The sequence below is a fragment of the Mya arenaria genome, chromosome 1, assembly GCF_026914265.1.
Source record: "Mya arenaria isolate MELC-2E11 chromosome 1, ASM2691426v1".
In the NCBI taxonomy this organism is placed as follows: Eukaryota; Metazoa; Mollusca; class Bivalvia; order Myida; family Myidae; genus Mya; species Mya arenaria.
The window spans coordinates 40,321,510-40,345,573 of record NC_069122.1 but is presented as its reverse complement, the minus strand read 5'-3'; the positions used below and the strand labels follow the sequence as shown (position 1 = coordinate 40,345,573).

The 24,064-nt window shown below is 34.1% G+C and overlaps 1 protein-coding gene across 1 annotated transcript; it reads left to right on the top strand.

The window, feature by feature from the left end:
• The first annotated feature begins 1,879 nt into the window (after nucleotides 1-1,879).
• On the top strand, nucleotides 1,880-22,911 carry LOC128239830 (probable ubiquitin carboxyl-terminal hydrolase MINDY-4). Its single transcript, XM_052956275.1, has 19 exons — nucleotides 1,880-2,009; nucleotides 3,303-3,422; nucleotides 6,383-6,574; nucleotides 7,522-7,675; nucleotides 8,795-9,000; nucleotides 9,928-10,355; nucleotides 10,727-10,892; nucleotides 11,392-11,508; nucleotides 12,311-12,399; nucleotides 12,917-13,015; nucleotides 13,767-13,830; nucleotides 14,163-14,228; nucleotides 14,841-14,911; nucleotides 15,251-15,314; nucleotides 15,957-16,118; nucleotides 16,902-17,020; nucleotides 17,803-17,864; nucleotides 18,131-18,206; nucleotides 18,852-22,911. Exons 1-19 carry the CDS (start codon nucleotides 1,926-1,928, stop codon nucleotides 18,898-18,900), a joined length of 2,388 nt encoding a protein of 795 aa, XP_052812235.1. The 5' UTR covers nucleotides 1,880-1,925; the 3' UTR covers nucleotides 18,901-22,911.
• Nucleotides 22,912-24,064: the final 1,153 nt, after the last annotated feature.

The following is a 24,064-nucleotide window of genomic DNA, read 5'->3' as shown; positions in this document are numbered from 1 at the left end:
CCGCGAAGAAATACGATAGGTTGTACTGTAAGCGCATTGGTCAGCGCACTCTCTTCTCACCGGGGCATCCAGGGTTCGATTCCCGGTCTGGGTGCATCTCAGTTTGGTTTGTTGTAACCAAGCCGGAAAGTAGGTTTCCTCCGGATACTCTGGTTTCTCTAACCTTCTAAGACAACACTCTCGCGTAACATCATGCCAACGCGAGTCATCATTATAATGTTGTAATTTCATGTTTCCCACTCGTTGTAAAAAAATACGTTTAAACAAAGCGCTATGTTAACAATATATCAGTGTTAACAAATGATGCCAATATTTTCGAGATTTAATAATTTGTCGATATTAGACCAACACAGAAAGATGAGAAAAGATTGCGGAATGCCATTTGTTATATTCTTGTAACGGTCCGCTGTAGGCGGCGGATATGCGTTCATAACATAACATTCCGATATAGACGGAAGTACGTTCATAGTACATACGTTTACTTGGTTGGTAATAATAAAATATGCAAATTAACAAAGCCTGGGATCCGTGTGGATAGAAAATTTAGTGTGTATAAAGACCATTGGACCCCTTCAGGGTCGAGCATGCTTTTCTTGAAGGGATCTGTTGGTAGTTGTTTGACTTCGCACATTACAAGTGGTGGCAGCGGTGGGATGTTGTTAAATGCCAGAACGGAGTTGCCTTACCCATGAGTTTCCCAGACCAAGACTCGGGACGAGTCTCCTGGGAGGGGAAAGAAATGTAACGGACCGCTGTAGGCGGCGGATGTGCGTTCATAGTATAACATTCCGTATATGTATAGGCGAAAGTACGTTCATAGTACGTATGTTTACTTGGTTGGTAATATGCAAATTAGTTAAGTCCGGGTTCTGTTTGGATTGAAAATTTACTGTATATATGCATGCTTTTCTCTGAAGGGATCTGTTGGTGTTTGTTGTGACGTCGCACGTTACACTCTTATACATTATGTTTTACTCAGGAGTTATATACGTTTATAGCGTATGCTCAATAAATACCTCAGAATCAATGTACAAGTTTGTTTTATTATAGTATGCCAAAGGTCAGCAATGTAACGCCGTTCTATTACAACTTCTCTGTGGACCACTATATATATATATATACGTTCTTTATAAAATGCTTTATGACATATACTGTAGAGTGGTAATATAAATATAAAAAGGCCGTTGTTGAATGGAAACGAATGCTATTGACTAAAATAGGACTAATGTATCCATCCGAAAACAAAATGAAGGTTTGTTTAACTAATATTCAGTCTATTTGAGCAAAATCATTGAAAATTATCATTCCAAAACAGATACTCATCCATATCACGGACCTAAAAATAGGTCCGTGCTTTTATAGACCAATCTTTAAACATGGTCACGGACATTATATCATAATGGACTCGGTGTGGTTACTATTAACACCGGATACTACCGGAAAAAAAACGGATATTACGAACTATTTTCTCAATAATATATATAAAAAATACGGTATAAAAACTCTGGACTTATAAGAGATATACTGTGGTTGGCTTTAAAGTACATTTGATTACTAATTAAAAAGTCACACAATGATACATAAAAATTATGTACATCACAAACGCCAACAATACGGCTAATGATTTCAAATTAATAATCACCTTTGGTGTAATCCACAAAGGGGCAGAACCCTGCTGATTACAAAATTAGTCGTGTGTAATCACAGCTTTTTGAACCTCATCTTCCTCATTTACCTTTTATAAATAGAAAATTAATTAATTTGGAAACAACAAATAAAACATAAATTATCTAATTTTATGTTTATATATCAGTTTTATATAAAAAAAATGAAGTTTTATTTTAATACCGTTCTCGCGATATCTCCATCGGAATGTTTCAAAATGGCGACTTCCATAGAAGATACTTTTGTCAAAAAATGAACATATGAAAGAAAAAGGCTTTAAAATGTCGAAAGATTTTGTTGAAAGTATTTCTGCCTCCCTTGTTAGGGAATATTTAAACAGGAAGGTACAAATCCCTGTCAGATTATTTTTATGGTGTAATTTAATGCGTTTAACAGTTAAAAAAATATTAATGAAATTCGTTCTTTAAAGGTTACAGACCACCATATGAATCTCCTATTGTATATATCATAGTGCGTGACGATGTTTCAATTATGCCTATTATTATTATAACTTAAAGATATTTGCTTTAAATCCATATATAAAGAACCAAAACAGTATAATCATTGTCTTCCAACAAAGTAGACCATTAGTCCATCTAAAGGTAGTCTAAATAATTGTCTGTAAGAGTTTTTTGGGGTGCTATTTTTTGGGACAGGATATCAGCCCTTTCCCCTTATCAAAAAGCATCCATTTTACCCCACAAATAGTCATTTTTTTTGGTTTTCTGAATTTCCTTTAACTTAAAATTTTAAGTTAGTTTAGCATTTATTGAAGTTCCTTCCATTCTATACATTCATTGATAGCAAACTTTCAGAGATTATCTGTCCTTTTATATGGTAAAAATCTGGTCCGGGTAACCACTAAATAGTGGTTATTTGATTACAGTCTTTTTTGTCAGGAATATTTTGCAGGAGTCTCACCTTTATTTTTCTGCTTCTGGTTTTAATTTTCATTTTTTCGTGTTAAAAATGCAAAATACATGTTGAACTTGACAATTTGTATTGCCATAATCAATGGAGTACGGTATTCAGTAAACAACAGCAGTTTCACAGTGTCAAAGTTTTATACTCAAATTTTTAGTTCTAAATAAGGACTAAATTAGATTTTGAGTGCAAAACTTATCTTCAAATACATGGACACACAATTAACAACCAATTCAATCATGTTGTTGTGAGTACTTTTTTGATTTCAACATATATATGCATTTCTCAGTATTCATATTAATCATAAATGTTATAAGAAGTGAACTTTCAGTACCAGTATGTTGCCTAAAATACCCATACAACAATGCTTTGGATAGAAAATGACCAAACAAGCCATGGAAGTAGAGCATCGGCCTTATGGGCCTCTTGCACCAAAAAAGTTTCCTTAGTTGCTTAGTTTTATCAGGTGATACCAGTCATCAAAGTTAGACTTTCGGATGAACAAGCCCGAATTCTTATACTATTGCCTGGAATCAAATTTTTGAACAAGCCCTGCTATATAAAATTCAGAATTTGAGCAAGCTCGAAAGACATTTTACCAGTGCAGGGCTTGCGGGCTTGTGCTTATTTTGACCACTGTGATACAGGTGATATGTCCTCTATAGGCGGCATATTTCTTGAACTTGTATATCAGAACAATTTTCTTTAATCAGGGCCTGAAGACAACTCTGCAAGTTCTAGATGAAGAGCTGCCACGATCTGATGACAGCATCAGCAATCGACAACAACTGGTCAAGGAACTCCATATCGAGAAAATCATGAAGAAAAATAAGGTATGCAGTCACCAAAATTAAACATTTAGATTTACAAGCCCAAATTCAGGGTGAGGAATCACGTGACTTAAATGGGTTCTTTCATTGGTCACCAAAAAAGTGCCATGAAGCTTCACCATATGGCAGCATGTTGCACACAAGAACCAGTGGCAGTGATTATGAACAGTCTCAAGTCTGAGTTCAGACTCAAGACTCATTATTGCAAAACTTCATTTCATTAAAATTTTCCTTTTATCAGAGCATTGATGGTAAAATTTGCTCAAATATATTGCTATTTGAATATTTAACTAATATTTATCTTTGTAAAAGAAATGAAATAATTTTGATTTTTCTTCCTTTATCAAAATGCTTTTCTGGGTCTGAGTCTAGACTTGGACTTGAGACTGTTCGTAATCACAGCTCCAGGTCTGTACCTTTAAGGTCAAAGTCGAGGTTAGTGGTCAAAAGGGTGAAATGATACTTCCACATATTGTTCAAAACCATGTTGTTCTGTATTGCAATTTCATTGAAGAGCATTATGTCTGTGTCAAAGTCTCTTTTAAAGGTCTTGACGTGTTGCCATTTGGCGATTAGTTGTATGAACTAGGCAAGATTACCAATTCTTATATTAGTGCTTGGCATTAATTCTTTTTAACAAGTCTGGCTATATAACCCTGAAATTGAGCAAGCCCGAAAATAATTTTAACCAGTGCAGGGCATGTTGGCTTGTGTATTTTGACTCCTGGGTATGGTATGTATGTAAGAATTGTTTAGTTAAAGTTGTAAAATTTTAGCACTTTGCATGTTTTGTTTATGTATATTGTAAATTAATGGCCACAAGATAATTGTGTTTTCTGTGGTTCAAGGCAATCACTTAAATTAAACAAATGTTAAAAATCTCAACTTACTGTCACAACATAATTTTTTGTATTGATTTTTCAATAAGAAGAATAATAGTGTAAATAACATAATAAAGAAAAGTAACTAGATTCATGACTAGATATGGAATATGAGTCTTTGACTTTTTTCCTCATGATTAAAAATAATGCTTGAAAACAAATTTATAATGATAATGGTCTTATTGAATGAATTCTTTAAATTGTAATGTCTGTGAGAGTGTCCATATTTTAATTGCAGAATCAACACTAAGCATAACACTTTCTACAGGTCTGTGTAATTAAACAGTTAAGGAAATTGTTGAATTTAAGGAAAAGGTAAAAATTTAATTTAAGATAAATGTACTTCTGTAATATGGCCCCTGACCTTCCCCAACTTTTTAATTACCATTTTATGACAGTGTTTTTTTGTACTTTTCTTTTTCTCATTTTGAGTACTTTTTTCTTCTGAAAGACACGTACGTATTTTATTTTTATAGAGCACTTATGTGTATGTATATTAAATTTCAGACCATATGGCGCTGCTCATAAGTGTATCAATGATTTTCAGACACCACTGTATCTAAAAATTAATAATATAAACCTACCAATCCTTTTTTGAAATCAGGAAAAACAAACTATACCGGTGTATTTGTTTTGGCAAACGAGATTTCGACTGCCGTCAAACCAATGTACACAAACTGCCTTGGTATTGATTGTTATGAAATGGAAGCTGGATAGAAAATCTTTCCATTAATTATTCACAGCATATTATTCCTATATTGGATTCAGAACTTTAATATACCTAGCACCACTGTGTGACCAGCTCAGCTCTTGTAGTGTTCTGCAGTTAAGTGGAAAGTTTGGCTTGGAATACTTGGATTTCAGTTTGGTTAAAATGTAAATTGCCGCTGTAATCTTTACCTACATGTACTACTTAAAGATAGAAGTTTAAGAAAGAAGACTAGACACACCATTTTTTTCTATTTTAATTAAAAACATGGCTCTTTGGCCTTACTATAGATTCACTTGAGCTGATGACATCGGACTGTGTAATAAATGAATTAAATCAAAGATTGTACTTAATATTTTTTAAATAAGATGGTGTAAGCTGATATGAATTATGTTCAAGTCTTCTTCTTTGGTATTTATTACTGTTTGCAAATGTACTTCATTTCAAGGATTTGAAGCATTGGCCTATCAATAATCTTTGCTTTGCCAAGAAAAATTGTCTGCTGCTGTCAGCAGTTTTGGCATATTCTTTTGTGTTTGATATTTTTTAAGCAGACTTGTATCATTGTTTTCTAGACATTTACACAAAAAACTGTCAGGACAACTATACATACGATTGGATGACTCACACCCTTAAGCAGGGATGCCAGTTTTCCTCTTTTCAGCTGTTTTTCGGTACTAGTTTCCTCTTTTTTAACAAAAAAAAAAAAATGCATTGGCATCCTTGTCAAGGTTTATTGTTGTCTGCAAGGGTGATCTAGTTCAGGATTTATCGGGAAATTTCAATTTCAGGCTATTGAACAGTTTTTAGGTTTGTTTTTGTGCTAGACATTTTGCATTTAATTTTTTTAGAAAGAATTGCCTGGAAATGAATTTAAATGGCTTTGAAACCATTACAATAGAGGTCTAAGCTGCTTAAAGCTGCACTCTCACATATTGACCATGTTAACAACTTGTTTATTTTTTGTCATGGAATGAGCCAGTTTTTTGTGTAAATGTCTAGAAAACAATGATACAAGACTGCTTAAAAAAGATCAGATCACAGTTTTTTATATTTACGTTCAAAGATTTATGTTTTATGGATAAAAGCGGCACTAACACTGAATTTTCGGCAGTTTTAAAAACAATACAGATATGTTCTATTGTGAGTTATCTTATATGACTGCATTGAAGGCATTGATAACAAATAAGCTGATTCTGAAACAAAAACTAAAAAAACATGTCAAAACAGTCAATCTGTCAGAGTGCAGGTTTAATCCTGCTTTGGGCCTGAAGCCTACATACTCAATCATTTTTTTAAGACTTTCAGGATCGAGATTATTGTTATGTTTACATCTCTGTATTTTATAATCTCATCTGTGTAATCTTTTACAGGAGCAGGTGGATCCCCTGAAGGCCATGCTAGAAGTGATAACCCAGTACCTCGTACAGAACAAATCTTCGCTGCGGAACGGTGAGGTAACGGACGAGGGGAGGGGCTCTGTTAGCTCAGCAACCAGACAGGCTAGCAACCAGAGAACTGGCCTGCGATCTGCCCAGTCTTCCAAGACACAGTATCCAACAAGGGTATGATTGATTGGTGTATGTTTCGGAGAAAGTCAATATTTTTTGTTGATTTGAAGATTAAACTTTTTGACAAGAATTTGATCAAATATTGTCTAACATATAAAAAAACATAAACACATAATGATTTATAAACTTTTATCTTTTAATGTTTCTGCATTACATCATGATCAATAAATAAAAAAAACAATCATAAATTGATGTTTAATAATGGCACCTCAGCAGGGCTTTTTTGACCTTTTTTGGAAATAGCCGATAGCAATTTGGAAAAGTTGTGTCCTAATTTGCGATAAAAATTCATGCTATTTGGTCAAATTCATCATTATGGGTAATATTTCTTTCTGAAATTAGTATATTTACACAATGGCCTCTAAGAAATTGTGTAGTAAAAACATTGTAATAGGCAGGCACAGTAAGAATATTTTTGTTTTTAAAGATTATTGACTGAATTCAAAATAGTTAAAAAATACAGCTGTGTCTTATGGTGTGTTTAAGTATTTCTTGCATTAAACTCACACTAAACTACCTGAAAGGAAGGCTTAAAATATTTAAGAATACAACCTACAAGTTCAGCTAATGAAATTACAGATAGGCTATTAAGATAACTATGAAGTATTTGGCTTAGTCATTAAGAATTTCAACTTAATAGAAGGTGTTTAAAGTCTGCAGATTTTGTGTTGACAATGTGTCAGCCTATAAGGTGGTATTCTAAGTCAATAAAATGACCTGAAGTAATATTTCAATGATAAAGAAGGGCTCGTTTGCTATGCTCACTTTGCCAAAATTTGATCATTAAGATGTTACTTCATGTTATCCTACTATTAAGAAGAGATCATGTTGATGAAATATGAATTGATACCAATGAAAGTCTTACAAGTGCATGAGTTGAATAAAATTTGGCATTGCCATTAAAGGCTCCTTACTACTTATAGAATGTAATAATTCTTCAGGAGGACACAGACCTGAGATTTGATGGTTTCCCAGTCAGCCAGCAAAATGATGACGATGACCTATTAACGCCTGACCCAAAATTCACTTACCCCCTCCAGAGGCCGAAACCTCGCAGCAACCCCGCAGCTATGGCGAAGAAACCTGAGTCAAAGAGTAGGGTCGAATAATTTTGTTTGAAATGTTCATTGTTGTTCAGTTTGCTTTGATACTGATATAATGATTAATCATGCAAAAATTGAAGAATTGATTTCACAATTGCAGTTGATTATGATGGAAATACATGAATGTATGTTTAAAGTGACACTCTTATTCTAAATCAATACATACATATGTATAACAAACATAAATTCTGACGAATAAACCTTGAACTACTTACTAAATAATGCATTTATGGAAAATATTAATAACTGATTACAAGATTGTAACCGTGTATTTAATAGCTGAAAACGCAAAAATATTAAATGATGGGTGAATGCTAAAAGATTTACTGTGATCTTCTGTCTTCTCATAAGGTAGAAATACCGTGTTTTCTGCACCTTTCTTTCAAACTAAACTCTGTATCCTTCATAAAATCATTGTTTGTAACATATATTCATCTTTTTGGTATATTATAACAAATTGTATAAAATGTGATAAATCTTATTTGGGAGTAAGAGCGCATCTTTAACAAACTAAGTATTGTGCATGCATCTGCTCATATGGTTATGGAGGGCTTGGCCCAATATCACGAAAATACTTATTTCAAATCCCAATCTCATCGCATTTTAACACATAACATCAAAAGTTATTAAAAATCATACATGTATATGTTTTTACATCTTTTAAAAGCGCATTCAATCATACATATAATATTATATTAACTCCTTTGGCCAAGATTCCAAGGGAAAAATATTCTACAGCCAAAAACGTATTTGAGTATGATGTTTTGTTTTTAGCAATTACTTAAGTACCAGTATATTTTTTGCTATTGAATTAGTCTTTGAAATATTGACAAAATCTTTTTATCAACATGTTCTATGAGCAAATATGTTTTCAAAAAGAATAAAAAATATGCATGATTATAAATCACACTATGCTTTTATATGTGGTAAAACGAGTTGAGATTGATATTCGACTTAAGTATTTTTGTGATATTTGGGCCAGTTGTTGACTTATAATGAAGGGAGATAATTCTAATTAAATGAAAAGTGGGAGTTCTTTCCCTTGAGCATGAGAAATACTCAAACTTTCTTCGCTTAAATGCAATTGAATTACCATTATTTAAATTTACAGTGCTAAAAAAGGGCAGCAACTCTGACATGGTTATAGAGGACAGTACTGAGGGGGAGACAATCCTTGGGGATGGTAGAGCTGGAGTTTTGTCCCTTGAGGAGGAAGAAGACCAGCTACCTTCACGACAGGTCCAAACAAGACAAAGGAGTGCCAACAAGGCTCGATCTGTTGGGCTCGGGATGTCCGGACCAATAACTAGTACTGAGGTAATGTGGCATTGCTTTTTATTTGTGTAAGCTAGTCAGATGTTTTTGAAGAAAAAAGTCTGGTTATTGTGATAATATTGGTGAAGTCTTCCTCGTTGTCATTTACATTTTAAACCGTGCTTGACTGCCCGTAACTCAAAAAACATTCAAGATATTCTTATACAAAATGAAATTTTGTACATATGTGTTATGATGTTGCCATAGGCAATGTGAAAATATATATCAAGGCATATAACTGGGGCTTGTAAAAGTATTGAGTTATGTCCCTTGTTTGACCAAAAACAACAAAAGACTAGCTATGGAATTTGTTCAGCTACATTTAAGATTAACTTTCAGATTAAGTGAATAATCAGCTATCAGCTAATATACATCAATTATTCTTCCTAGGTTGTAATATGTGTTTGTGTCCGTACATACAAAAAAATATTTTCTAAATTATCGAAATGTTAAAATCGTGAACAACGTTTAATTGATATTTACCTTTTATCGCGATTTTCCATTGCCATTATAACTAAATCAAGTTAAAGCACTTGACTCACATCGAGTTTTTATGAGAAGCGTCCCTTTTATAAAACAGTAAACACTCTTGTTTGTTTTAATTTATTTATCAATGAATCATTTTAAAGTAAGCATACAACATATTTATGCATGTGTTAACTTGCGTGATTTTACCTACATCAGTTGTTCTCTTTGGTGGACACTGTATCGGTACTTACCATTACCGCGTTCATCCCCGGTCCGACATTTTCGGCTGAAATGGACTTGAAAAAACCTTGAAATCCTAATATAATAGATAGGACGCAGGCAATTTTTCAGACAATAATCTCGTGTGAAAAAGTGTGTCCTATGCATAGTATTATACGGTATGTATTTATTTTGAATAAGAGTATCACTTTAATGTTATACAGGTATTGTTGCTTATTTCAGGATTCTGGCAGAAGAAAATTTAACAAACCTAGGCCTATGTCTGCCAGTAAAAATCAAAGACTTAATATATTTGACAACGATTCACCAAAAATAACTAGTCTAGACTCCCTAAATAATCAAAGTGCCAAAACGACGCCAAAGCCAACGGTTATCAACTCTAAACCTCTGACGGGCAATAACTCAAGTTCAAAACTAAATAGCTCAGGTTTAAAATCATACGGTGTAGAAAGTGGTTCAGGGGTTAAAGAGATAGAAACATTAATATCAGGAGATAGGAAAAAGTCAATACAAGATATTTTAGACATTGAAAAAGAGCCAAGGGTCTCGACAGCGACTAAACGACAGTCGTCCGTGGAAAAAGAGACCCAGCATTACAGTGTGGATAAATCTAGTATAGCGGCTAAGGGGAAGAAATCCGGATTAGGCAGGTAGGTGTTATTATATTTATGTATGTATAATATATGACTTTGTTGAAATCTTTGAAAAGAGGTGAATCTTAAAATGTTAAATCTCTGCCCCCAAAACTAGCATGTAAACTTTTACATCAGAATCTTTCATTAAAATGTTTTTCATGATGAATTGTTTGATATGTGCATTGATAAGAATATTCTGATTTTACAAGAGTCAGTGCAAAATTCTAAAAAGCTTAATATTTGCACACAAAACTAGCATATTAATGGTTACATCAGGATTTTTCATCAAAATGTTTTTTATGATGAATTCTTTGATTTGTGAAGAACATGGATCTTAATATTCTGATATTACAAGAGTAAACCCTTAAATTCTGTGCATATTTCAGCCAAATATCCTCCGGTTCAAGTCACAAGGTCGGTGATGTTGAGATGGGAGAAATAGATAACATTGATGATGACCTGGCTGACCTTGACCTTGCCCCCAGGGTCACCTCAGCCAAGGTCAACAAAAACCAACACAACTCCAAACCCATTGATGTGAAAACTGCTGTGGTAAGGAAACCTTCAGAATGTTTAAGAATAAAAGCAGAACACCATGATAAAACACATTTATGATGGGGGCATCAGAGGCTGTATTCGGTAACCACCTTAGATATAAGTTAATTTTAAGATAAGAATCTAAGTTATTTGGACTATAAAAATAACTGGCCAATGCACTAAACAGAATCAGTGTGGCTAGTCTAAGATTACAAACAAGAAATTTGTTGTGGATGTGATGAAAGAGGTTTTACTGAAGTTTGAAAGCAAAAAGAATTAATTTGGATTCCAAGTATGAGGTACACACTTTACTAATTTAAAATTAGAAACAAATTCATAAGAATAAGTATATGCATTGTAGTGATATGAATGATTAAAAAATTATTCAAGAATTTATAATGTTCTAATGACTATACTAGAGTTCTGTCATGTTCTAATCTTACAACTGATATTTGTTGGTAAGCTCATCAATGTGTCTCATAATTTTTTACCAGGAAATACTTTCATGTTTCAGGCCTTGAAGACCCTGATATTTGGCACACCAATGACTAGTTTCAATGATGAATGGCGCTACCAGAGTTTTAGTTTCTGTGATATGCCCAAACTCAAGTATGGAATCGTCCAGAAAAAGGTGAGGATTTCCTTCTCAGAGGCTTCCCCCCCCCCCAATAAAACTATGTTTAAAATAACCCAACCACATTTTTGTTCTCAAAAACTTTTGTATCATATTGATTTAAAGAAAAATACATTAGAAATGATGCTTGTAAAATATAGTTACTTGTTCTAGGCAAGATCAGATAACACCTGTCTTGCTGTTTGAAGGATCGGCCTTTACAAAAAATAGGATTATTTCGGGTTACCTGACTTTTACCACCTACTGATATTTTATGTTTCAAACTGGGACCAATAACAATCCCAGGAAATCCTATTCCCAGCATTCAAGAAAAGAAAAATAACATTGAACTTTCAAATTTGTAATCAACAAGGGTCCGAAAGGTACTTACAGTGAGTCTTTCAACCAAATATGAATGCTTATCTATTTGAAATGAGAAAAATTAGTATGATTCAAATACTGTATGCAATGCAAACAAATAAATCAAAAACATCAATGATCGACCAAAACTTTTCTCAAACCTATTTTAAATGTTATGTTACATTGGCCTGAGTTTGTCGATTTTTTTAAAGTTAACAACGTAATTAAGAACATCATTGTTAACTTTTTAAGCTGAACTAATTTGTCAAATTCTCTTAATTATTTAGATAAAACACAGACAGCTGAAATAGGTGTCCAAAACCTTGTAAAAAAATACTGCAGCTCACAAATGTATCTGTTTTAATTCCAAAGCAGTAATGATTTGAAAGTTAATAACAATGACTTTTACAACGTAATTAACTTTACCAAAGATCTGAACAGCCCATGCATTATGTTTCAGGGGGGTGCATGTGGAGTATTGGCCAGTGTCCAGGCTTGTGTCATTCAGGAACTCCTCTTTGGGGAGAAGAAAATTCCCATCCAGAGATTGTAAGATATGTATTAAAATTTTGATTATTTTTTGTCACATGTTAGATATTTTGGCGTTTTATTCACTGGTTTAGTATGTTTAATGATAGAATTTATGCTAGAATACAAAATACACAGGCGGGAAAAAATATGGAAAAAATCATGGTCTGTATTCACTCATGTATTGAGAAGTAAATATAAAACCCAGGAGAAGGTGAAGGGCTTAATATGCTGTCCGTCATTGATTTGCGTAATCCCAAATTGGTCCTAGCTAAGGGTCTGACTGTATACCATCCACAGAAGTTTACATGTTCTTTATAAGAAAGCCATGTTGGCCTATTTCAAAAATATATTGTGTTTTATTTTCTTGAATAAACTCTCTTCTTCTTCTTATTCACAAGCATTTATTTTGACATATTTTTTGTACTTTTCTTTGCACAAGCAACAATGAATAATATAGACTGTATTTTTAAATATGTTAAAAAATCGATTTGGTACTCTTGATTTATTTGTTTATTTCAATCAATGTTTATTTCAGCAATGAACCGTCATATCAGGAGAGAACAGAGGCTTTAGCACTGGCTCTGGCTCGAATATTTTGGAGAGCGGGCGAGAAACGGAAAGCTGTTGTCTGTCTGTAAGTTTTCATGTCCTTAGCATGATATTGGTATGTAGCGTTTTAACTTAAGAGTTATGGAAGGTTGCTGCACCCTGTCCCTTTTTGGTAGAACCCTACTACCCTCATGAAGACCAGCATGTGTGTACACTCCTGCCTTCATAAGATCAAATGCTTAAGACTGTCAAATATTTCTTTTGACTTAATTAGAACTTCTTATATGATTATAAATAAATACAAGCTGTACATAAAATATATTTGGCAGTTTAAACCTAATAATAATATTATTACTTCAATAAAAGACAATTCCTAACATTTTTTCTGTCAAATTCATAATGTTCCAGTTCTTCATAGTCCATTAAAATGTGCCTTTTTCACACTTAGCACCTGTCCCTTTTCGGAAGCACCCTGTGCTTTTCAAAAACTGTCTAAAACCCTAATAGTGTGTGTAATATAAGACTAAGTGTTTCGTAAACATTAGTTTCAAGTTTTGTTATATATTTTGCCTATCTTTTGGTTAGTTTGCACATTGAAGCAATGTTATTGGTCAGCAGTCATTATTGGATAAATATTGACCAATCAATTAACATTTTGATTAACTTAAATCAACCAATGAATTAATAGGGTTTTATAAAACTGGCTGCAGTGCTGGTTTCTTCCCAGGAAAACAGACCCAACGTGATTCCAGAAGCTATCAACCTTCTTCCAATCAAGCTTTAAGAAAAAAGTATAAACTGAACAACAGGAGTTCATGTGTTGTTTTTTATTTCAGTCCATCTAGTCGTCCTGTTGTGGGGAGCGGGGGGAAGTTTCGGGCAGACGAGTTTATAGAAACTGTAAGTGGTTTAAAAACAAGTCATCATTATTGACATTCATTAGGTAATACTCGATCAAGAAACACTCAAATCTATTCTGACAAAGATATTTTCAACTTGTTACTGAAATGAAAGCAAGCTTGCGCTTGCACAGTCATTGTTTTCCAGTCATTAATTATGACTTATCTTAAATTTTAATATATTGATTCATTTTGGAGTTACCCGTAAGTCTCTTTCAACATTTTTTTTTAGACAGTTATTAACATTTCAAAACAAAATAAAGAGAATTCTTTGGGTTTTATTGCAGAAAAAGTATTAACCATTGACTGATGTTTTCTTTTTCACAATTTCAGCTGACCCTGTACACATTTGTGGATTTAAATGATCTCATTGCGTTCATGAAGCAAGCTGTCAGCCAGGTATTTTACTTAGTACTTTCAGTGAAAAAAGGGTGACTGGAAGAGCAAACTTACCAATCAGTTTAAAGCAAGATATAAAGTTATGAATAAAAAAAATAAAAGTGTAGTATTCTATTTAAGGATGATAAAATTTCGAATCAATCCAAAATTCCGTATTAAAGGCCTCATGGATTGATTTTGAGATCGATGTTAATCCATTGAGTTTCACATGGGGGGAGGATGTACAGGGAGAGCGATTCGCTCTCTGATTGATACAAAAGTTGAGTTTTCCGGATGTGTGAATCCGGAAATATACGAATATACTTATGTTTTGGGACCCAAGCTATTTGATTGGTTAAGATAACATCAGATGATGATGGAAACACTGAAAAACACTGAATTGTCTAGTTTAAGGTATATTTGCAATACATTTAAAAAGGAAATTCTCGAAACGTTTTAGAATTTCTGTCTAGACTTGACTATAGTATAGACTTTTACAATTTCATCTTCTCAAATTGATAACCTGATACGAAAATTAATTTACCATTTAATCATGATTTGATTCTGCCAAAAAGCTATGCTATTGATCAGCCTTTTAGAAAGTTTATTGATTGGTTTGTATTTTGTCTTCAGTTTGAGCTGGATGGGCAGGGTGGTGTAATGGCTTCCCTCTACTCCGCCATTCTGTCGCGCCGGGTGGAAGGGTGAGTGTTGTTGTTTTATTCCTCTGTTTTCCAAAGAACTACAAATTGAGAATTCTGAATGTCTTGGTGCTGTGGCATTGGTATTCAGTGACTTTAACTATTGTCACACCTTGAAAGGATTAACAAGTTTTACTACCGGGTATTTAACTTTGAAACTAGGAAGTGCTGTTATAATAAAATATTTTTGCTGACGATTAACTACAAAATGCAAAGTTACTGTTTAAATCCAATTATTTGTTTTGTTCATTCCTAGTTTAACAATTTTCATTTCAATCATATGTTTTTAATGTGCGTCAATGGTGGCTATGATGAATAATGATTTGTTCTCTTATTTTACAGTGTAAAAGAGGATATGGATGTGCCGACAAACAAGCTGATGGGAGCTCATGGCTACTGCACTCAGGTAGTGTTTGAGCTGTATCTCTCATTTTCGGGGCCAAACTATTTGTTTCTAAATACATCACATTACAACCAAGGATATAAACATTAAAGAGCCTACTTTGTGACACAGTGGGCTTTTCCATCAAAAATCAAAGGTGCAACTTTGTATCTTGGTATGATTCTTGACAATAGTTTAAAAGCTGCACTCTCACAGATTTACCATTTCAGCAAATTTTTCATCTTTTGTCTTGGAATGAGCCAATTTTTGGGTAATCTAACAACCAGTGATATAAGACTGCTGACAAAAGATCAGATCGCAGATTTTCATTGGAAAATTAATATTTTATGGCTAAAAGCATTATTGACGCTTTCAGAAAAATGCATAAAACATCAATTTTAGAACATAATCATGAAAACCTAAGATCTGGGTTTTTTTGTCAGTTTTCTATGCATTTTCTCACTGGCTTGATCCAAGACAAAACCTTAAAATAAAATGGGTCAAACGTTCAATTTCTGAGAGTGCAGCTTTAAAATTGTTTCTACGAGTCAGAAATGTCCCCTGATCAACATTGACTCCGCCTCATCGCTGAGCCATATTGGGATCCATGAACTATAGTTAGAGCCGTCATGGCCCTGTTGTTGAATTTTATTTGTTATTTTCCAGGAAATGGTTAACCTGTACCTGTCGGGGCGAGCGGTGTCGAATGTGTTCAACGATGTGATAGAGCTGGACTCGGGGGATGGAAATATCACCATACTGAAGGGGCTTGTGTCCAGGTGTGATGTCGGCCTTCTCTCACTGTTCGAGCATTATAAGTCATGTCAGGTAAGGGGCTACATACTCTGTAAAGTTTTTACTTATACAAGGGTGTATAAGAACTTGATTTGGTTGCGGATCTGTGGTCTAGTGGTAACTTGACTGTCAATCCGGTGGTCGCAGGTTTGATTCCCCGCCACACCAAACAAATGACGAACATGACTACAGCCACGCATGTGGAAGCGAACTCCTGTTGCTTTTGGAGTATTGCAGATCCTGTCAGTTAAGGAGCTATATATTCTGTGAAAGAGAATGTACTTGAAGCTCGCTTGATATTAGTGATATTCCGATGATCGATTATTATAAAAAATTGATTGGTTGGGCCTGAAATCAGCTTCAATCGATTGTACTTGGTCATAATCGATCATAGATTCAACCGCCGAGTTGTTTTTCTTCTTTCCTCTCATTACCCATGTTTGTTTAATTTCTGCCATTTTTCCCTTGAATTCATTTATACATTTGGAAGTGTTCAGTTGTTATCATTAACAATATGACTGAAAGCTACAAGAACACAAATAACTTAAAACATACACATAACAAAAGCATAGTTAAACATCACGAGTCATTGTACAAGAACCAAATTTATAGAATAGTGTTAAACTACAATTAAGATAATGTCAAAAACCAATTTTACCAGCGATAATCGTTTACTTGAGTGAAAATGATTTCCAACACTACTTGATATATAATATGTGTTCAAGTTTTGAGGGTCACTAAAGGTTGCAAATCTTTTCTAAGATAAGTTAAAGATACTGTTATAATTGACGATAACATATAATGTATATCTATCAGGTAGGGACCTATTTGAAGACCCCACGTTATCCGATCTGGGTTGTGTGTAGCGAGAGTCACTTCAGCGTGTTGTTCTGTATCAAGAAGGAGCTCACCAGTGATTGGAAAGCAGAGAAAAGGTTAAGTTTCAGGCTTTGTTCTTTCGGGCTATGACAGTTAAACATATAAACCCCTGGGGGAAGGCAATTATTTTAAAAGTATTAGGTGGGTGTCTTTTTTCACTAATTTGGACCCCAAAGGGTCAATTTGCTTCTGTAGGGGTGTGGCATAATTTAAAAGTGCCTTTCCCCCGGGGGTTATATGTTTACATGTAATAGCTTTTAAATGTAACACATTTATAGACTTTTTAAGCCTTTTTCAAACCAATAATTGGAGGTATTGTTTAAGAGCTGGTGTTGTTATTCTTGTTTGGAAAAACTTCCGCAATTGTCATTTACTTGAACATTCTTACTAGGTTGGAAGTTTAAAGGACACACTACAGTGTAATCTGCAGTACTTCTTAAAAAATTTAAGGCATATGTTTCTTGCTAAATGTCAATATATTAGCACGCCAAAAAGAAGTCCTCCTTTAAAAGTTTAGAATGATGCCTTACACAAGTTCGTTATCTTCAACAAAGTTCAGAACAATCAGTCCCTGTTGGCTTTAATTCAGAAACAATCGAAGATATTAACATGAGACCTGGAACACTTTTTAACCATGACGCTGCATATATGTGTACCAGGTCTCGTAACTCTGGCTAAATTACTTGTTGAGATATGGTTATTGATCACCTAAGAAAAACTGGTGAGTGTAATCATCCCCTTGCAACTCCCTTGTCAGAATGAATTTGAGAGCTTGAATTTGTCCTGTCTTCATAATTTATCATTTTGGATTACATTTTGTTTTGAACTTGTTTTCCAGGTTTGAACTTTACTACTACGATGGATTGGCCAGGCAGCAGGAAGAAATCAAACTGACTGTTGGTAAGATGGACATTTTTTGAGATTGTGTTTTTTTTAAGAAAGCAGTCGTATACAATGACAAACTAAAAATTGTCATTTTTGGGTTTGCATTGCATTAATTTTTATAAAAACTTATATTGTTTGTTTTTTCTCAACATTGTTTTTCTTCCTGCCGTGTTAACTTGCATGTGTGAAACCAAAGCTTATCATAGAATCAATTTGCTATTAATAAAAACAAACTTGTAATGGTAACATGAAACTTATACTGATGTTCATTGTCATTGCAGACACAAACAACCGGTTTTTCACCCCTCCTTCTGAAGAGGAGCTGGTTCCTCCTATAGACCACTGTATACGAACAAAGTAAGTACATGTTCAGTTTAAGGGGCAGTCGGTTCCTCCTAAAGACCACTGTATATGAACAAAGTAAGTACATGTTCAGTTTAAGGGGCAGTTGGTTCCTCCTATAGACCACTGTATACGAACAAAGTAAGTACATGTTCAGTTTAAGGGGCAGTTGGTTCCTCCTAAAGACCACTGTATATGAACAAAGTAAGTACATGTTCAGTTTAAGGGGCAGTCGGTTCCTCCTATAGACCACTGTATACGAACAAAGTAAGTACATGTTCAGTTTAAGGGGCAGTCGGTTCCTCCTAAAGACCACTGTATATGAACAAAGTAAGTACATGTTCAGTTTTAGGGGCTGTTACATTATATAAAAAATGTTGTTGCGAATCTTGTTACGGTACTATTTGCATTCATATATTTTCTGAACGGGTGAATTTTACAGAACAAATTTTTCAACATGCGTGTGTTAATCACATGATCATAATATTATTTGATTAGAACAGTCATACAAGCAAATGGATTTTCATATTAAGTTTGGTCTTGTTTTTTTTTTCAATTTGAAATAAAATATAAACTCTTTAAAACATATAAATAGCAAATCTCACAATGATTAGAATATTTTAAATTATAGAATTTGAAACCTCATTTTCTTTTTTGTAGGTGGGAGGGAGCAGAGGTTGACTGGAACGGTACAGAGCCTCTTTTGTGATCCCAGTTTGAACATAGTGAGAGGACATTCCGTTAAATTGGAGAGATAGTTCTTAAAATTCACGATAACTTGTTAGTTATTCTCGCTTGATTTGGGGAGTTGGGTTTGGGCAGGAGTCTACTGGAACGGCACAGAGCCAGAGTCAAAAGAATCCAGCTAGAACATGTTGGAAGAGCATTGTGTCCACGCAGATCGTTTAATATGTTTCTAATGGTCAAGTTGTGATCCTTGCTAGAAGATAACGGAAGAATGGATTGACGTATATCGGACATTTGGGCTTTAAGTCCAGCTTTATGGTAGTGGTAGGTAATGTGTCAAACATTTATCTGACGGTAGGGATATTAGGGCTATTTTATCAACAAGATTAGAATAAAGCCTTGTTAGAACAAATGTTTTAATTGAATAATATTCAGCTAGTGTCACAGATTGGATAATTTTACTTGCAAGAACAAATTTTAAAAAAAAACTAAAGTAACCAAAAATAGTTATTAGTTGTGGAAAAAGATATAGAAATATCTAGGAGTAAGATGTTTATTATTCGTCCAATTCGATTTAGATTATACATCAGTTGATATGATTGCCCCTGATAACTTTTTTATTACTGGATGATGACTGGTTAGCTTCTTTTGAGGATAGTGTTTATTCTTTTATTGAACAGGTTTAGGGTTAATTGTGATATTGTTACATGCTTTATTTAGAATCTGCACAATGCTGTTGGATCAAAGCAAATAGCCAATTCCTGGACTGAGTCTTGTTAATTTGTTATCCATACAGAGTTTAATGCTATTATATATTCTTAGAGTTATTACGATAGTATATCTGATAAATATCAAGGTTTTGAAACTTGGTCAATTTGTATCAAATTGATGGAAATAACACACATGTATTACAATCTGCCATAAATTACATGGCTATTAGCCTATTAGATTTCATGAGAATTGTTTAAAATTGATTGAAACTGTTTTAAAGCACTTTATTGCTGATTTCAGCCATGTGAAATGCACATCAGTCTAATCCATTGTAACATTTTGTATTATACATATCAATTGTGATAGATTTTTGACTTACAAGTATATTTTTGTAAGTCTGCTCAGCAGGTCAATGTGTACTTGATAATAAAGATGTTTTGTCGCTTATTTACTTTTGACATTATGATTCATGTTATTCCATCAAAAATAGGTGTTCACTTTAATAAGCTGTTCTCTTTAAATAAAAAACAGCTTACTGCTTACCTTTCATTGATTAAACTGCCGACTCGAATTTCTCCAAAATTCTTAAGCATATTAATCTGAAGTAGCTCATTTCCTTAAGCCATATTTCATACTTAATCTAGATTTTACTAAATAAAAAATGGTTTAATAATGTTATTATCAAAAAGATAATTTCCTTTTAAATTATAAAAACTCTTTAGAATGTTGTAAATCCAAAACAAATACCAAAACAAAAATTTCGAGCTTTGTTTAATACTGTTAAAAGGAACTCGAGATGTTTTAGAAATTGGGGTCACTGGTCACTCATATAAACACTAACAGTGGACATCCCATGAAGGAACACCATAACCCTCAAGTCAGCTGTCTTGTCGGGACACAATCAGTAATAAGTAGAAAGTTTGATAGGAACCAAAATACATGTTAAATTCAAGCAGAAGACATTTCAAAAGTGATCAAAATATTTTATTAACAAAATTTAGCGCAGGAGGCTAAACAGATAACTGACTTCAGAATTGGACTCTTAATTTTAACTTATGTTGTCCATTCCGGATCTCTTGGAAATTTAGTTAGTGTCGACCCCTTACCACATCTAAGTAATTACGTGTACTTCAATGATACTGATAAAATCTGATCATATAAAATTATTATCCTTCATTATTCCATATCTCTAATAGCATATATCCGTGTATATATTTGAATCTCAGAGAGTGCCAAGATTTGCCATGTTCAGTTTCTGTGTTCAAAGAAAAAAAAGTTGAGGTATTGTGAAAGCCTTGATGTCCCAGGTGTTTGAGGGGGCACTGTGCATAGACCTTGGCCATAATTATTTTTTTTAAAGATATTTGCATCAAACATGGTAATTGCTTAAGTGAGGCTTGGAGATGTCAGTCGTTAAAGATAATTGTATTAAAAGCAGGTTGCAAGAAATTTGTGGATTGTAAATGTTGGTCCTATTAAAAAGTTTTATATCTGTGTCTCCTGCAAAGATAAACACTTGTTACGTAGGGATTGCTTCGTTCATCATTGTCCAAAACACACTTTTGTTTCGGATAAAAAACTTTGAACAACTTTGTGTAGTCTTTAATTAAAACTTGGTATGCACGATTGTTCAATGCATGGGCGATCCAGAAAGACAACACTCCATCTGATTTGTGTAATTCTAGTTATCTAGCGAAGTATTACACCTCACAAGAAGGCTTTCAGAATTATTTGGAGATATATTCGAAAGTTGTCCCTAGTTTCAATCTACATTTTGTTATCATCTCTTTCAATTACATAACATAGATAATTTTAATTCTCGTAATTTCATGGCTATGTTCGCAGGATGTCACATTTCCATCTGTATTTGTTTTTATTTGTGCTTTATTACATATGTGATACTAATTATACATTTGTTTGTTGTTCATTTATATAATTTTATGTATCAATTGGTGTTTTTACCGTTAAAGGATTTACAGGTTTATATAGGTTTAGGATTTGTGACTGTCAGTATGTGTATACTATGTGATAAATTTCGTCACAAATGCTTTGTTAGAAGGCAACATTATGCTTCGAATGATGGCTTAAAACCAAGGTAACTCTTTTTCTTCATCATTTTAAATTAAACAAAGGGCAGTCTATGCCGCTTAAATAGCCCTGCTTTCGTTTTATTACCAGTTCAATTAGGTGATTAGTTTCCTCAAACACTTTGACAAACCTCTATCCAAAATAATGTTACGTCAGTGCTACATCAGGCGGCGGATTTGTGACAAGATTTGTCAGTGTGTTTTTAGAAACTAAACTCTCATTCAACTCCAGTAAAATACAAATGGCAGGGCTTTGTAAGCGGATGATAGACTGTGCCATGTTTCATAGGATGAATAAATAGTAAATAATCTTTGTTTAAAGTCTTCATTTGAAGCGAAATATTGCCTTCCGAGTTTGCATTTATGACGTAATTTATCACACACAGGCCTTCCAGCAGCCACTAACAAAAAAGCAGGAAAAAAGTAGGAGGTTTTCTGACAGAAAAGAAGGAAATAGTAGGAATATTTTTTACAAAAAAGTAGGAAAAGAAGGAATATTTTTGGTTAAATATGTAATAACTAATGGTTATTAACTTACCTAGAGGAGATGTTTTTAATGCAAAATCATACCATTCTATATGCCACATTGAATATTTTAGTGAATGATGCTTGGTCGGTTTCTGTTGCTGAACTGTGTGGTCATCATCCCTCAGCCTTTATTATGAAATATGATGCATGTCAAAGTGGAACATGTTGCCACACCTTTCAACAACAGAAACCAGCCAGTTTGACAATTTTTGTTCATTTTCCGCAAATAAAACTAGCACAATGATCAAACTTTAATATCTTTGCGAACTTTATTTTCAAAAAAGTAGGAATGGTAGTTTTTTAGAAAAAAGTAGGAAGCTGTTAAAAAGTAGGAAAAAGTAGGAACGCTGGAAGGCTTGCACACAGTATACACACACTTGACTTACTGTGGGGCCATCTTACCAAAGATGGAGGAAAAATATTGTCCCATCAAGAATTTTGATTTGATATTAAGGTATCATCACAATTATAACAGAAAGTTTTACTTGCAAACAATTACTACTCAGTGATATGGAGTTGAAAAAAAGTGAACGTATGATTACAATCGTTGATAATATGGTCCCCATGTGTACAAACACAGCAAAGGTATATGAACTTTCTGTCTCAAAGAATAGCTACCGGGTAGGATGTAGAATGTTGAATTATATTATTGAGTGATATTTATTTGTCAGTCATAGTATATTTATTTCATTGATAGAAATGATAAAATTTGCACAATAAACTGTTAAATAAGTTTGTACATTATTTTACATTGAAATCCTACAGGTAAAGTTACCAAGTCTCTCTGGCAGAATTCAGAGAGCAGTTTTACTTAGCCTTGCTCGAAGTAATTAGCAGTTAGGCCTGGTCTCACTGACAGTAATAAGAGAGCAGTTTGGTCTAGCCTTGTTGGCAGTAATTGGAGAGCAGTTTGGTCTGATCTCACTGGCAGTAATTAGAGAGAGTGGTTTGGCCTAGCCTTGTTGACAGTAATTAGAGAGAGTGGTTTGGCCTAGCCTTGTTGGCAGTAATTAGAGAGGAGTTTGTCCTTGTCTCACTGGCAGTAATTAGAGAGGAGTTTGTCCTTGTCTCACTGGCAGTAATTAGAGAGGAGTTTGTCCTTGTCTCACTGGCAGTAATTAGAGAGGAGTTTGTCCTTGTCTCACTGGCAGTAATTAGAAAGGAGTTTGGCCTTGTCTCACTGGCAGTAATTAGAGAGCAGTTTTACTTAGCCTTGCTGGAAGTATTAGCAGTTCGGCCTGGTCTCACTGGCAGTAATTAGAGAGCAGTAAGGCCTAGCCTCACCAGTAGTAATCAGAGAGCAGTTTGGTCTGATCTCACTGGCAGTAATTAGAGAGCAGTATGGCCTAGCCTCACCAGTAGTAATCAGAGAGCAGTTTGGTCTGATCTCACTGGCAGTAATTAGAGAGCAGTATGGCCTAGCCTCACCAGTAGTAATCAGAGAGCAGTTTGGCCTGGTCTCACTGGCAGTAATTAGAGAGCAGTAAGGCCTAGCCTCACCAGTAGTAATCAGAGAGCAGTTTGGTCTGATCTCACTGGCAGTAATTAGAGAGCAGTATGGCCTAGCCTCACCAGTAGTAATTAAAGAGGATTTTAACATTTGTTCAAAAACTAAGCCATGTAGTTCGACCATGGTCAGTAGATGATTAAAATGAAGACTACAATTTTTAGAAAAAACAGATAACATGTAGATCTGTAGAAGTTTCCTCTTGAAATTGGGTCAGTAGGTCAAGGTCAGATACTATGCAAGAGAGTGTTGTGGACTAAGTACAAAACAAGAATCTTCGTACCCTTTGGCTTCAAATTCAGCATCTTAGAAGTAACTGGATCATTGAGAAAATGGTGAACTACCCTGACATG